The sequence below is a fragment of the Thamnophis elegans genome, chromosome 7, assembly GCF_009769535.1.
Source record: "Thamnophis elegans isolate rThaEle1 chromosome 7, rThaEle1.pri, whole genome shotgun sequence".
NCBI lineage: Eukaryota > Metazoa > Chordata > Lepidosauria > Squamata > Colubridae > Thamnophis > Thamnophis elegans.
The window spans coordinates 23,890,109-23,907,200 of NC_045547.1; the positions used below are offsets into that span (position 1 = coordinate 23,890,109).

Sequence of the window (17,092 nt, forward strand, 5' to 3'; positions counted from 1 at the left end):
GCTTAGTCCTAATCAGCTAAGGTTTCTAGGTGTTGTCGCCAAATGTTCTTACTAGTACTTAAAGCTATTTCATTTCAGTATCTTTCACTTTAGTTAGAATATTTTCCTAATGTTGTTGTTAGCCCATGAAACCAACCACCTTTCTTTTTTTTAACCTTAAAATCACCTAGAGATCTACTACAAGAATCCAATCAACTTCTAAAACTTATAAGTATAACGTTTTAATCATAAGAAGGATGCCAGGAACAGAGACTCTGCTACTGTTTTTTTTCCTGAACAAGTGGCACAATTCCCCCACCCCCCAAAAAAGTTCTCCAATCTGGGCTCAGAGAAGACTTTGAGGATTTATAAATAAAGAGAACTATGATTCATGGAAGCTTATGAAATAATATATTTTACCCTTTAAGGTAGCACAGAACTGTATTGTTCTCTAATGAGTAGTAAACTTTTCAAACCTCACATTTCTCTCTAGCTAAGGTCAAAATGTGAGCTGATTTTCCATGTATCGGCCAGTCCTTCGTGCCCACCCAGATTCTGTCTACCCCCATCTTTGATAAGTGGTGGTAATGATCCATATGAAGAGGATTTAGAGAGTTCACTTCTTTACAGTCTTTTCACAACCTAGGGTAGAATAGAATAAAATAGAATAACAGAGTTGGAAGGTTCCTTGAAGGTCTTCTAGTCCAACCCCCTGCTTAGGCAGGAAACCGTACACCACTTCAGACAAATTGATATCCAACATCTTCTTAAAAATGTCCAGTGTTAGAGCATTCACAATTTCTGGAGGCAAGTTGTTCCACTGAATAATTGTTCTAACTGTTAGGAAATTTCTCCTCAAGGAGAAGTTGCTTCTCTCCTTGATTAGTTTCCACCCATTGCTTCTTGTCCTGCCCTCAGCTGCTTTGGAGAATAGTTTGACTCCCTCTTCACTGCAGCAGCCCCTGAGATATTAGAACATTGCTATCATGTCTCACCCTAGTTCTTATTTTCATTAAACTAGACAAATCCAGTTCCTGCAACCATTCTTCATTTAATGGGTAGCCCATTAAATGTTGCATAGAAAGCTCAAATATACATAGGAAATGAAATTCTTCTAAGACCCTTTTGAAATTGAGATATAATCATAAAAAATAAATAAAAGGGTATAGGAAAAAATAGCACTCCTCTGTTTTCTCTATTATCCCATTATTGTTCCCAATATTTTACATGCAAAGAGGGAAGAAGTTTTATTTGGGGCATATAGGAGATCTATGGGAGGGCATGGAGAATAGGGAGAGTCAGAGGAAAGGAAACTAATCTTTTATTCCCGTTGGAGTTTTTCAGAAAAAGATGTTGTACATCCTTTAACATTAAGCAGCATATGGGGTAGAAGTGATAAGGATACCTTTTCCCCTCATTTGTTTCAAGTTTCTTGTTACCTAACTTCTTTTGAATGCTGTTTTCTTTAGAAAAAGTAGAAATATGAATTCCTTGGCTGTTTGCTAGCATTGTACAATTCCTGGGTCAAGTGTAATGCATAAATTAAAGGTTGACAGCATTATTATTGTGGAAGGTTTTTTTTTCTCCTTTTACAAAAATGAAATGCCAAAGTCTTGTCTTAAATACCTGCAATTCCTTTTTAACCGAGACATAGGTCTTCACGTGATTTTCCAGCTGTTTGGATCCAAAGGACCATTACGCTCTTCACAGAGATTTCCCTTAGTTGCCAAGCATCTCATTGTGAACTTGGAAAGCCACAATTTTCCCCCTGCCATGGAATTTAGGCTACTAAGCAGCTTGCTTTAACAGCAGATGATGGAATGCTCTACAAAGAGAGAACCTGGAAACATTTTATGCTATTTGGCAACCAGTTCAAGATTACTTGACTCAGTGAAATATGACTTAGTCTTTATCACCTAGGTGTTCCTGGCCAGCTCTTTCTTCTGTTTTTTACATCTATCTTTGCTTCCTACAGCTTATTTTGTATGTGAATTCTTCCCCCGCCCCAAGCAATGGGTAAACATATTGTTTTTTTCTTTTGGTCTGTTGGTTTATATAGTATATAATTCAAGATCTACCGTGGCACTGCAGATAATAGGTTGATCTGTGCAATTGGAGGTCCCTGACTCAGCTGTTGGAATATGGGACCATAAGAAGTTGCTTTATATGGACAAAGTTCATATGTTGAATTATAGTAGCTATAATATATTTGTTTGGTTTTGCTGGGTTAGGAATTCTGGGAGTCGAAGGTTTGGGAATTCTGGGAGTTAAAAGGTGGGGAATTCTGGGAATTGAAGGTTTGGGAATTCTGGGAGTTGAAGGTTTAGGAATTCTAGGAGTTGAAAGGTGGGGAATTCTGGGAGTTGAAATCTATATGTCTTAAAGTTCCTAAGTTTGAGAATCATGGACATAACCCTGGCTCTGTGGAAGAGACTCCAGGAACTCTGTTGGAAGCAAAGACAGAGTGACGTATCAACACGCATACACAGAAAGTAAGTTGATTTTTGTATAAACTGTTATTTGAATATAATGTTTGGAAGGATATACCCAGAGAGTTCGCAGGAAGGCGGAGCAATATGAGAGGAGTACGGATGAATATAAATATATATATGGACACGGGTAGAGGCAGGATGAGAGGAGTTGGAAAAGGAAACCGAGAGAAGTATTTGAGATACTTGCTCAAATAAATTGCTTTATAGAGAAGGAGGTAAAAGGGACAAATTAAAGGTTTGGAAATGGACAGATATTTAGATAAAGAGATAAGGCCCCTAGCTAGAGTAGAATTCCATTTGATTAACCTACTTGGTTTCAACATAGTTTGAAATCCTGCAAGTAATAAATTAACTGAGATTAGGAATGATGTACATTGTTTAAGTTTTAATAATGATGGGAAGCTGAGCTCAATGTAGAGAGTTTATTGATTTTTCCCGTTTTTCTTTTTTTGGTTTTTTAAATTCCCTTCTTTTTCCCTTTATCTTTTATCTTTTAATTTCTAATCTATTTGGTTTTAATATACTCCAGACCGTGCTTGATAAAGAGTTATGCCGGGTAACACGCATACACTCAACATTTGGGCTATCATCCTACTTTAAGTTCATGTAACCTGCCACCCGAAACTAAGCCCAACACACGAGAGGAGGACATGGGATCAGACCAAGGTGATGTTGCTGCAGTGGCAGCAGAACATGTGCTACCTTAGCCATGATGGTGTACTAGTGATCTCTGCCTGGGCACAGGATAATCTTTCCTTCTGAGTCTGAAACTGATTCAGTGATTGTATCTCTCCACCAACTATTCAGTGTTCAGCTATGGCCCAGGGGTAACAGAAACTGACTGGAACTAGCAAACTGCTGCTGCTGTCACTGTTCTTCTAATATTATCTAATCATCTCTCTCTTGCAGTGTGTGTGCAGAATGTAAGACACTTTCTATTGTTCTTAATTGGGGCAGGTCAGCTTCTCCTTTTCCCTATCTCCTTTTTTTCCATCAGTTTTCTCTTTGATCTTGTCTCCTGGTGTTCCTTCACACTTTCTTGGGTGAACCAATTGAGAAGACAGAGAGTGCCACCTTCTTTCATCATCTGAAAGATGTGTGACCTGTAAGCCTTAGTTCTCTTCTACATATTGTTGCAAGCAGGGAAGAGCTGCTGGGGGTTTGCAGGGGTCCAGGAGAACCTCTAGATAAGATTCTGTGCAGTTTGGAGAACCCCAAAATCCCATTCCTGGCTGGCCCTGCCCACCCTTCGCAGGAGTCCCCATGCAGCCCATTTTGGATGCAGGTAAGTGCAGGGTATGTGCAGAGGCTCGGGGAGGGTGAAAAACGGGTCTACCAGAAGTTTGGGAATGGGCCTGTTTCCAGCCTCCAGAGGTTATTCAAAGCCTGGGGAGGCCATTTTGCCCTCCTGGAGCCTCAAGGAAAGAGGCCAGGGAGGGCAAAAATCTCCCTCCACTGTAGTGCAGGAGGTCAACTAGGCCATGCCCACCATGGCCACGCCCACCCAGCAACCGGGCAGAGATCCCCTTGCTAAAATTTTTGAAACCCACTCCTTGCAGGTCACCGAAAGGGATATGGAGCACCACAGATTGTCCATGAGGAAATAGCATGAGGGCCCTGATGCGGAATAAACTGGCTTTTTTGGGTCATTATGAATGCTATATTGACTCAACATGCACATCATCAAGTCCTTGAAGACATGGAGGCCTTATTTGTGCAGAAGGTGAAGGCATGAGTCACACTGAGCTTTCTTCTCTCTTTTCCCAGTATACTGAAACCAGGAGGATCTCAGAATCTTTCACTCACATTTTCAATGAATTATAGTTTATTTAGGATTAGCTATGAGTCAAGTAGGACTTCCAGGTCACATAGCTACTTCTTCAACAAGAGGGCCACCCAGTCAAGAGGCACATTGGAATGAAATGAGAATCTTTAGGACAGGGGTGTCAAACTGACATGTGACGTATTGCAACTCCCCCTCCCTCTTCACTAAATCAGAGGTGGGCATCACATCTGGACCATGGGCACCCAAGTTTGACACCCCTGTTTTAGAAGGAAATGGCAACATGAAGGCCCTTCCCCTCTTATTAAACTTTGAAATTATTTAATTTTCATTGTAATTGTTTTAGTGTAATATTTATGTACAGTTTTTAAAGCTTTTATGTGTTATTTGAATACTATCCAGAGTTGCTCTGTATGGGGGAGTATGATATAAATAAAAATAAATAAATTCTGTTGCCTTAAGACTTAATTGCAGACTGTTTTATTATGCCAAGTTCTTACAGCCTACACACACACACACACACACACACACACACACACACACAAATCAAAAAACAAAAAAGGACACCCATAGCATCAGCATCAAAACCAAGTGGCGATATATTACTGGGTATCATCAGGTTATTGATGGTCCAATGCCAAGTTGATGGATGACCCATGACAACAGGTTAATATAGCTGTTAAACAAAGTGATGAAAGGAGGAGATAAACATCCTCGAAGATATCCTATATAATAAGGTACTTAATGCCCAAATGTAAACATCCTCCAAGGGGCAATATCCATCACAGATGTCCAATAAAGAGGAGCTGAAAGTCAATGTGATCATCACAAGTTTTATTAAGGTGCTGTAAATACTTACAGGAGTAAACATGTTCCCTGTATCAGGTATACATGTTCTGTTTTTGCCATAGCACAACTGTGCCAAGGGGCTGGTTTATAAGGTTTTTGTAACCATTCACAAAATAAATTGTGTGAGAAGTTAGTTTAGTAAAATGTTATTTCTGTAAACTCTTCAGTATCTCTGCACCTGACGTTATCTCAGTGTGCATTTTAAGCTCTTCATTCACAATTTCAATTAAATATTTTTTTTAACCAAACAGTTGGATATTAAAATCAAGATTTCTTACAAACAAGCACAAAACATTCCATTACATGACAATCCTTCTTAATTCACGAAGTCACATTCATACAAAACTGTTCAAGCAGAAATTTATCCAGCCTTGTTCTCAAAATATCTTGAAGCCAAACCAATAGCAAAGATTGTTCAAAGCAGTATGCACCTCTTGATATTTGCTTTATATTACTATTTCCTACCTCCTGAACGTCCCACTTAAATGACAGTTCACATAACCACAAAGACTAGAATGTTGGAAGAGAGTTGTAATAATGATAGAACACCCATTTTGTAATTTGCTAAAAAGAGAAATTGTGCAGGACTAAACCATTTCCAGATGCAGCATCTTGTATCAGAAGAAATTCTTAGGGTGGAAAAGAGGTGAAAATGGTAAGTATAGCAAGAGGAAAAGAAAAAAGAATAGTTAGAAAGTATAATAATATTCAAAACACATTTTTTGAAGTGAGTAGAAGATGTTAAACCCACACAATGTATATTTTTGATCTATAAACTAGGATTTGAGAGGTCTATTACCGTATTTTTCAGAGTATAAGACGCACCCTTTCTCTCAAAAAGGAGGCTGAAAATCTGGGTGCATCTTATACACTGAATACAGCATTTTTTTTGCCTCCCAAAACCCCACCCCTTCACCAAAATGGTGATGCATAGCCTTTAGGAGGCTTTCAGAGTGCTCCTGGGGCTGGGGAGGGCAGAAATGAGCAACAAGCAGGCCATTTTTTTGCTCAGGTTTGCTCCCCCATCCCCAGGAGCACTCTATAAGCCTCCTAAAGACTGAATGTCATTTTTTAAAAAAATGGGCCTGTTTTTTGTGAAAAATGGGCCATTTTTTTGCTCATTTTTGCTCCCCCCCAGCACTGTACAAGCCTCCTAAAGGATATTCATGCCCCTTTTTTTGGAAAAAAGGCCCGTTTTTGTGAAAATTGGCCATTTTTGGGAGGCCTGCAGAGTGCAAAAACTTTTTTCTAAATTTGCCTCTTCAAAATCTTGGTGTGTCTTATACTCCGGTGCGTCTTATAATCCAAAAATATGGTATATTATTACTTACATATACTATTATTTGATAAATACCATGCAGATATGCACACACCATCTTCCACATACGCATGGGTGTGGAAACACTGAAAAAGCAGAGGAATTGGTGGTTGATGTGTAAGATCCCAAAGTTTACATTCCCCAGAAAAACAGTCGGAAAAACTGACCCAGCTTTTCAGCACAAAAAGGATCAATGGATGGTTAAACTTACTGAAATAAAAGCCTCTTTCTCCACAGACAAATTGAAGAGCATCAACCAACTCAGCACCACAAAGTGTTTCTTGGCCGGCAGCAGCAACAGAAGAGCTGGTTAATGTGAGCAAACATAGGCCAAAGTAGAAGAAATTAATGGATGTTGCAGTGAGCATTTTTACCTGTGAATGAAATAAAAACAAAACTCTGTCAGTGTTTTTTCAGATAATCCCAATAAATAAGGTGCTTATTTATGTAGAATCTACATTGATTGCATTATTAGCACAGAGGCCCATTCAGAAAGAATTATTACATATTGAGGAAAATTCTGATGAAATAACCATGAACCTTGTCTGCCCAGCATGTAATGTCTATGTGCAATTTCAAATTTCTACTTCTGATAGTTCTTTATTTTTAAATAGAATTGACTGGACAGCCCTTTATACAGATCAGAAACTTCATTCAAATAGATCCTGGACAACTGTGTAAACTAGGACAGTGGTCACCAACTTTGGTGGTCCGCAGAAAAATTATTTGCATTTTTATATTGCACTAATTCAGGGTCCTCAAACTACGCCCCCTGGGCCGGATACATGCAATGTGTTGCTGCAGAGAGTCTCCCACTTCAGGGTCTTTTTGTGCAGGTTGGAGGGGGGCATAAATTTCAACTTGGAGTCTTCTTCAGCTTCCTGGGGCGGGGCTTTGGGCAAAGGCTGGAGGAAAATGCTGCTGGTGGCAAACAGGCAGAGGGCTTTGTTCCAGTGGGACAGCATTATGGCTTGGAATTGGTTGACCATCTTAGCCCGCACTGGTACCTGACCTTGCCTTGCACTCTCACAGGTCTTCCCTCTGCTTGGAAAGCCTATACTCATAGTCCTCAGTGAGGTGCTTCAACTGAGCCTCCTTCTCGATCAGATCCAACAACTGCTTTCTGTTGAGGCCCTAAAAATCCCAGGCAGGAAGGTGATGAGTGGCTGGGAAGGGAGGGGTGAGTAGAGGTTGGTGAGGCAGCCTTCGATGTGAGTGACATTGAGTTGGCCATGCCTTAACAGTCATATGACCAGTTAGCCATGCCCACACAGCTGGTCATTAGGCAGATCATATTAGTGGTCCGTGGGATTTAAAATTATGAATTTAGTGGTCCCTGAGGTCCGAAAAGTTGGGGAGCCCCTAAATACAGGGCTACTCCCAGGTGGGAAACCCAGTTTTCTATTTCTTTCTGACCTCTGAGAATTGTTTGTTGTTTCACTTCATGCCTTTTCTCTGAGGTATACCCACATCCACTCCAAATTTGATTGAAGCAAAATCTGAAGCACCCAGGAAGATACAAGCATTTTGAGCAAAATAGACAAAGAAAACATCTCATTTTCAGATAAATCTTTTGCTTTTTGTGCATTTTTAAAAATCAGATACATATGTACCTTACTGTAGTTTGTATGTTGGTGTGGCAGTTGATTCCTATCCTGCATTCTTTCTTTTTCTTAAAGAAATCCATGGGTGATTGTGTTGGCATCCAGAGCCATCTCCCATGCCTTAAATTCATGTGAACCAGTACTATGAATACCTCTGCAGGATTTTGATAAACTCAACTCCATTAAAGAGTTGAGATTACTTAATTTCAGTTCAAGCAAAACTTCTGTGTCTTTTAAACTTCACCCAACTTTTCCAACTATTACAAGAAAATGGCGACATTAAAAAATGGATCTATTTTTCTTTTAAATGCTTGGTCCAAATTATTAAAAGCAGAGGGATTTCCCCACCTAAATGCATATTGAACCAGACAACTTATTTTTAAGTTTTCAGAGGCTTAACTCAACAGATATAGTGAGGTTCAACTGTGAAGGGCAAGGCCAAATAGATTGGGTGAGATCCAGCTACCAAAGCAGTTTTAAACCCCTATCTAACATGTTTAAATTAGGATCAGCAGCTGTGTTGTGTTACTGGAGCAGCACAAGGCAGCTGCAGTTTGCTAATCTTTTTCAGACATCTAAGACAATTAACTACCGGGAGAAATGGGCAGGGATTACAAACACAAGCACCATCAAATTCTGGAAAGTATAGCATGCCTAGATGAATTCACTAGGAATTGGGAGTACCCCAACAACTGCAGCACAGAAATTGTTACACTTGTAACAAAATATTGTAAGGAATCTTTCAGTTCTATGCTTAACCCAGGCAGCTGTGCTCTCTTCTAGGATGCTCCATTCCATTTCCCTGTCCATGCTACATATTGATATGAAGTATTTCATGACTACTATATAGCAATCCTGATTGGATTAGGCTTATTTATTTATTCATCATACTGGTATGCTGCCCATCTCACAATGAAGTGACCCTGATTTAGACTTAGAGGTATGGATGTGTGACTCTACTTCCCCAAATATTCCTGTATACTTGTGATAATTCAGAAACCTGTGCTAATAGTACATGGATTTTTCTCCAAGTAATTTAGCAATAGCAATAGCACTTAGATTTATATGCCGCTTCACAGTGCTTTACAGCCCTCTCTAAGTGGTTTACAGAGTCAACATATTGCCCCCAACAATCTGGGTCCTCATTTTACTGATCTCAGAAGGATGGAAGGCTGAGTCAACCTTAAGCTGCTCAGAATCAAACTCCTGGAGTGAGCAGTGAGCTAGACCTGCAGTGCTGCATTCTAACCACTGCGCCATCACGGCTCTTAATTTATCTCCAAGATCAGTTGCTAAATGAGCTGTATCAGCATCAGCATCATGATCAGCCCTTTTTCTCAGCCTCCTGAAATTTTGCCACATTATAGGATTATTGAAAATTACAACATTGCCCAGTAAGTAGAAAAAGATTTGATTGCCAAACACTTCCTTGGCAGTGGCTGGAAGGATTACCTAGGTTACTTGTCTTAATATCTTTGAAAAGCAGGTTTTCCCTCTATGAAGCTTTTTTCCCAAGAGCATTCCTTTTCCTTGAGCCAGCCAGCCAGGCAGCCAGATAGACAGATAGACAGACAACACATACTATTTATTCTGGGGGAGGGGCAATCAGAATCACAGACAGAAACAAGTCCTTAGCAATGCCTAGCTTGACCCTCACATTAAATGTAAAACACTTTTCTACAAAAGCCCATCTAAATGACTAGCTAACCTAGCAGAGAACATAATCAACTAGCCAACAGACGAGAGTAATAGGGAAGAGCTTCATTTATGTAAACATCCAACATAAAGATATAAAGATATTTAAAAGATTCAATGAAGATGAAACAACCATTTAGCATTTGCAAAACATGACAGTCCAGAATAGTAGAAAGGCAAATATGAGTGTGACTTCAGAAGGAGAATCAAGGTTCACTATATTCAATCATGAAAACTAAGAATAGTCCCAGTTTTCATAATGCCATTTCCCTCTATTTAATGATACCTCAAAGGTGTTTAAGGCAGAGGTAAGTCACCTGCTTTCACAGGCTTTATCTCCAGGGTGCAATTCAAAACATTATCCCAGCATTGTCCCAATGAAATGGCATTGCATACCTGCTGAAGAACACTGTGTATTCAACACAGTGTTCTTTGATCCCAGTTGGCTTTGCCTCAAACATAAACTTCATTTAACAATGTTATTTTTTTCTGAGACTGCAGCAGACTTTTTTACACACTGTAAAAAGAAATATCAGATCTAGGACAAGAGAATGGGACTTTTTGTGTTATTCCCACTCCTTATGTGAGCCAGAATGTGACACCATACACTTGCCTAGAAGTTCAATCTTTTATCCTAGATTGCAAAATCATAATCTCTTTAACCAAGTTTGGAAAGAGGAAATAATGGTCAAATGGACCAAAAATCCTATCCCATCAATCACATAATAGTGTTTTTGAAGATTTATCTGTCAGAAAAAAAATCTCTGAGATACCTTAATATTTCTTCTTCCTTTAGATGGGAAGACTTGAGTCATTAAAGGAATACTTACAGTAATTAACAATTTGACTGCTGGTCTTTTCAATAGATCGAGTGTCCCCCAATTTATTGTCTGTCCCATTTGAATTGGAGGCAGAGGCCTTTAAAAGCAAGTCCTGAAAGTGGGTGGGGTTTATCAGAGTGTCTGATTAAATTTGGACTCTGAGTCCAGCTCTGTACTGTGCAGGACTGGCTAAACAATGTGGTAATGAATGACCAATTAATGTTTCATATGCTAGCAATTTCGACAGATCTTCTCCTTCAGAGAGGACCCAGGATCTTCTGCATCTGGAGAGCAGCAGTCCAAAACAGTGGCTCTTAAGTAGCCAGCAGATGGATTGCTCCTTGGCTTTAACACCTTCTTTTGCCCTCCCCCAACTCCTCCCCTTCGGCAAGCTTCAAATCAAGCAGCGCGTACAAAAAAAACCTCCGCTTGAGCGAAATTTGGGCGCGCGCCGGTTTGGTGGCTATCTAAAATAACAACGCTTCGGGGTTACTGAAAGTGCTTTTCAGAGACCCTGCAGCTGGAATAGTGTACACAGAAGTCTCAATTCTGTGCTAAGGAAATACATAGCAAGCTGCCAGACATATCATTAGGTAAAATAAGGCAATATATGCAACCCTCATGATAACCAAGGAAGGCATTGAATAAGAAATCAACATACTGTAAGTACCCTGACTATCTGGACAAAGTGAGTGGTTCTGTCCTGTTTGGGACTCATTATACCTAGGTAGCCAGATGTTATTCTATGGAGTTCAAATCCTGCACCATGACTCATGGACCTTTGCATTTAAAAGGTTATATGCAGTACATGACTTTAGGAGCTTAATCCAGAGGTCCTGGCACTCAGTAGGTAGAGAAAGTAGATATATACTATCCATTAAATCACCTTTCCTTCAAATCTCAGAACAGAGAGATACAAATGGATCTTGCGTTGCCTTTGTGTACCAGGTATGCCTTTTCTATCTATTGGCATACACAACAATACTGAAGACCAATTACTTTCTAGAAGCTATTGGAGAAGTCTAGCAGATCAGTGTGGGCTAGCGTTACCCAGAAGAAGTTGAGGAAAGTTCTCATGGCACTAAGCTCAAGAATATCCTTATCTCAAGGATAGCCTTAGGAATTGAAGAAAAACAATATTTGGAATTAAGGTTGCAAGTTTATGAACATTTACAGGGTAATAATCCACATTTAACCTGTTGTTTTTTCTCCCTGACATGCATGCATGGGATTCAGCTACAAATCCTTCTAAACTTAATAGGATTTGGTTTTCAGCTAACATGTTTAGTGATTTAGCACTGCCTTCTTTATAAATTCAATTTTGCTACACTCTGCTAATTAATGTGATTTGGTATCTACATTATGTTGGGAAGCTTATAATAATAATAAAAAATACCTTCCTCTTTCCGATAAACTGAGCATTGGATGCTGTCCATAGTTCTGCAGTTATAACCATGACCCTCCGATAGCTATTGATTTCAGCAATATTTGCATGACACTGTTTATTCTTACTCCAAACATCTTATAAAATCATTTCTTTCAAGTAAAGTAAAATGGATAAATCATACTCAGGCAAGGTAGTTTTTTTTAAAAGTAAAAAAACAAAGCTAAATTGGCACCTACAGCTTTGGAGATTGTCAGCTGCACACAACTCTGCCTACAAAATGGAAAAACAAAACTTTATTCTTGAAGGATATAATTTTGCTGAGAATGGAAACTTGAGGCCATCTGACAAAAACAGAGGTCAGTAGATCTACTGAAGTCAAATCTAGCTAAAAAGGAGTTATGTTTCCAAGAAGCAGTGAATACAGGATACTATTTTTTTAAAAAAAAACCTATCAAACTTTGCTTAACAAAAGCTGCTTTGTGAAAGTAAAATAAAACTGCATAAAATAGTTTGTTCACTTTTCTTACTGCATACTTGCTTAAACTTAGCAGGAATCTGAAAGATCAGAAAGCTGTGCATGGTTTTTCTTTCAGAAAAGGAAAAAAAAAAACCCTTCACTTTCACAGGAAACCATTAAAAAAAAATCTAAATGCAGATTGATGCCAATAAGCAGCTGCTATAAAGAACTATACTGTAATCTCTGGGTTCCTTCTGTGCTTCTGGGTACATAATAATCCTAGAGAACTGAATCAGCTACTTGATGTCTAATGGGTATCACAATGTCAACATTGCACCTGCAGTGCAATTCCAAACTGCTTGGATCCAACTCAGCAGTTATTAACCACAGCAAATGATGTAAGTGGGAATTTTAAATGTGACAGAGCAAGAATTTTGCAGAAAGTTTTCCTAATCCAAGTTGAATTCTTAAGTACCTCCACCTTCACTGTTTTCTAAACTGTCTTCATTCCATGCAGGCATTTTTCAACTGTGCTAAAATTGTTTAGCAGTTAGAAATAAAATCCCAGTGCAGAAATAACGCCACTGAAAGTGTCTATAGCAATTTTCAAGCCAAAATCTGATTACACATACAGCAAAATTATCAATTATATATATATTATATATATATTTCAAAAGAAGTCAAATAGGAAGAAAGATTTACCTTCAAGAAATCACAAAAGCAGCACTTAAATAATAGTGTTGAAAGACTGTTGGTTTTCCCATTGCTTCTTAAGTGCAAACTCTGGAAATGAATTGGTTAGCAGAAAAATAATGAGGGGGGATAAAAAGAAAAAAAAAGAAATCCAGGAGATGTTCACATATCAATATTGAGGAGTTTTATTCCATTGCGCAGGCTTGATCTGCTCTGATTTGAGAGTGAGATTTAGCAAACAGAAGATTTAGAGAAAATCCTCACATTTATCTACATTACAGACACTGTAGACAGGAAACAGCTGGAGGAGCATTTGATCTCTCTCTCTTCTCTCCTTTCTCTCTCTCCTCTCCTCTCATCTCTCTCTCTCTTTCTCTCCCTCTTCTGGCAGAGTTACTGAGTAAGGATTTTTGGGCACAATGACAAATAACATCATACCTTTGCATTTTGAAACTGGAGCACTGAAGTGTCGTTGGGTTTTTTCCACCCAATCCCCCTCCTTCTTTAAAAGAATGCATGCTTCTGAATGGAAGACAAGAAAATATACTTGAAGAACTCCGAGAAGCTGAAGCTGCAATAAGAAATGAAACATGTAAATGGACATGTTTCAGCTGGCTGCAATAGATACCCAGAGATTAATTCAGATACCTTTGCGCTGTGTTGTCCAAGAAGCTGCTGGGATTTCTGCATGTTGGCCATTGTGAGAACCAGCTCTTCTTAATATCAATGCTAAAAATCACCTTTTGCCATCTGATTCCTACCAGAATGGCTAATCCATATACAATGCACATCCTCGTGCCTTTTATAAAACCCGCTGGAATAAATGCATCTTGACAGAAGTGGAACATTTTTGTTTTTTTCCTTCTACCCAAGGGGTGTCAAACTCACATCATTGCGGCGTCATCAGGGGACGTATCACAACTTTTTTCCTCTTTCCTAAACCCGTCGTGGGCATGACCAGCGCGTGACGTATCCGGCCCGCGGGCTACAAGTTTGACAGCCCTGTTCTATCGCACCTATTCATTGATGTTCCACAACACTTTGCTTTTTGTTTTGTTCTGTTAAAGCAAGCTTGATGGTGTGAATGGGCAAAGAATTGAGTGATCATGTAAGATGGATACATGATCCGAGGTGGTCTGTTTTTTTCAAGAGCTAATCTGGGTCAGTCATCAGAACTAGAGATTTAGTCTTTTGAGCTTTTGTACTCGTGCTGGAACTGATCTTCAGGGAATTTCTCGCCCATCGTCAAGGAAGTCTCCTGAGGATGGGCTCCAGCATGAGTCTGAAAGCTTGGAAGACTAAAATGAGAAGTGTTGGAATATAAAGTTGTATGTTCCACTAGGCCTGAACTATCTCATTTCAAAAGGCAGTTTCCTTCTAGTGTGTGAACAGTACTGAAAAGCTGAAGAAACTGCAGTAATATGGGCACAGACCTCATTAAAGCACCCATATCTTAAGCTGCCGTGCAAACAGCAATATTTCTTAATGCAATTTATTAAAACAGTCATAAGATTCAGGTTTGTGATTTACCAAGGCAGTAGTTGCCTAGGTCAGGGGTGTCAAACTTGTGTCATCACATGACGTATCATGACTTCCCCCCCTTTGATAAACCAGGGTTGGGCATGGCCAGCATGTGACATTTCTGGCCCGTGGACCGCACATTTGACACTCCTGGCCTAGATGGATCCATAGGAAGGGATGTTTTTTTAAAGAGGTGCTACATTCATGCTCCTGCATATATCTAAGCATGTTTGAAGTAGGCACAGCCCTACTATGCTATGGTCAGCATAGAAATAAAATTAAGCTGCCAACCTGGTTTTTTTTAATGGGAGATTGAGGAGATATTCTTTCCTTCTTCACAAATAGATGGATATGCTGGAAAGGGCATGTTTTAGTCCATTTACAGATGACTCAAGTACTAAAGCCGAGTTCGTATGTTTCCCATATTGTATATTATAGTCAAATATAAGAATGACTGCCGTCAAATACAACGCTATGGAAAGCTAGGCAAAGTTCACACATTAAGTCAAACTTCATGGATTGGGGCGCTTTTCATTCACAGTGTTCTGACCTAGGCTTCCCAAGATCATGAAGCAGACTCCTCGTCCCGATAAAACCTATTTTATTTAGGTTAAAGGGGATTCTTCTCCAGCAAAGTCCCAGCAAACAGTCTTTCATGAGATTTCACAACTGCAGTCCTTTATCAGGCTTGGAGAGTTGCAAAAAGGGGAAATGGTTAAACACCAAGACATATATTTTACTTTTTCATGAAACGTGTAATATACATAACAAATCTATGTGCAGTGCAGTACAAATCGGGGAAAACCCCACTATTTCTTAAGTGGGGAACAATTCACTTCACCAACAGTTCAAACCAAAAGTTAAGTAGTGGTGTGAAAAGCTCTATATTGCCTACAAGCTGAACACTGTTTTGCTAGTCATAGACCCTTATACTGAATATTAGGGTTGGATTCACTTTAAAAAAAAAGTGATTCATGACGTGTGTTTGGCCCTTCTGCAAGCACAGCATCCCTCTGCTACCATTGATCCTAAAGGATAGTGGTACAAAAAAGTTTCAAGACAGGGACATCCTCAAGGGGGAATCATAAAACCAAGGTGATGAGTACACTGCAGAATTGAAGGCCCTTTCCTGTTTACATGCAACATATATGAAATTGGGCTGGGCTTCAGTTATGTCACCATAGCATATGACTTCCCCCTGCGGAAACCTCTACCCAGGCTGGAACATGGCCAACAGATCCCTAGCATGCTTCAGCCAAGTGGAAAGAAGTGTCTCTGTAATTTCTCTCCCAATTGCTTTAGCAACTGGCAGAGAGCTTTGCTGAGGACTCAGGGGTAAGCAGAGCTCGGGATTCTATGTTGTTTTGAAGTCTGTGGATAGGATAGTAAGGGCAGGGAGAGCCCTGTTCCAGAGCAATGCTCATTGGTTGTATAGCATGGAGGATTGGGTGACTGATAGGCTGGTCTTGGGGATATTATGGTGTGTGTGTGAGAGAGAGGGGGGGGAGAGGGAGAGGGAGGGAAAGAGAGGGGGGAGAGATGGGGAGAGAGAGAGAGAGAGAGAGAGAGGGAGAGGGGGAGAGAGAGAGAGAATAGACCTTGGGGAGATGGTGATGTTGAAGAACACATTGCCATGTTGACAGACAAATGGGAAGAATAAAAGAAGATGTTGCATGTGCTGCTCCAGGAAAAGCAGGACCTTCAGTTTGTGGCAGGGCCTCACATCTATTGTAAATGTTCCAACACTGGAAGTTTTAAAGAAGAGATTGGATAGCCATTTTTTTGAAATGGTATAGGGCCGTGATGGCAGATCTATGACACATGTGCTGGAAGTGGCACACAGAGCCATCTCTCTGGGCATGCCAGCTGTCGCCCATTGCTCTTCTGGATGATGGAAACGGGAAGAGCAGCTCCCAACGTGCATGCACGCACCGGCCAGATCATCTTCATGAGCGCATGTGCGCCAGGAACCAGAAGACCATGTGACCAGTACTCATGCTCATGCCAGAAATCAGATGTTCAGCTTCCTGGCATGCACATGCATGCTGGAGAACTGCTCTTCCAGTTTTTGGTGCTCCCCTGCATACATGTGCATGCTCCCATTTTGGCACCAAGTGCCGAAAAAATTTGCCAAAACTGGCATAGGATTTCCTACCTGTGCAGGGGATTGGACTGGAGGATCTCCAAGGTCCCTTCCAACTCTATTTTATTCTGTTCTGTTCCACTCCAATCTGCTCTATTTTTGCCTTACTTCTGGATCTATGTGGTTAGATTGCTGGATGCCTTGGTCTTAGGCTGCTGCTCTATATGAAGTTGAACCAGGACTGCAGATGCATTGGGCCATCTAGTTTTTTTTAAGTGATTGAATTGTATTGGCAGAAAACAGCAAGTAAATATTATTGAAATAATTATGATTCCATGGTCAGAAAGATGTTAAGAATGGCAAAGCATGTATATATCTCTGTTATTATTGACTCCACAAATTATTGTCCA

At 39.9% G+C, this 17,092-nt stretch overlaps 1 protein-coding gene across 6 annotated transcripts in view; it reads right to left on the bottom strand.

The window, feature by feature from the left end:
• IGF1 (insulin like growth factor 1) overlaps positions 1 to 13,305 on the bottom strand; it is a 73,425-nt gene extending 60,120 nt beyond the window's left edge. For 2 of the 6 annotated variants that reach the window (XM_032221671.1, XM_032221673.1), the window contains exons 1-2: positions 10,551 to 10,654; positions 6,633 to 6,795 (exon numbers count right to left, since the gene is read on the bottom strand). In XM_032221671.1, the coding sequence (XP_032077562.1) occupies positions 6,633 to 6,795; positions 10,551 to 10,619 (232 nt within the window). In that variant the 5' untranslated portion in view covers positions 10,620 to 10,654. Of the gene's footprint in view, positions 1 to 6,632; positions 6,796 to 10,006; positions 10,089 to 10,550; positions 10,655 to 13,087 lie in introns of those variants that run through there. The other 4 variants (XM_032221675.1, XM_032221674.1, XM_032221676.1 and 1 more) reach the window with 4 other exon arrangements.
• Between the last annotated feature and the right edge of the window lie 3,787 nt (positions 13,306 to 17,092).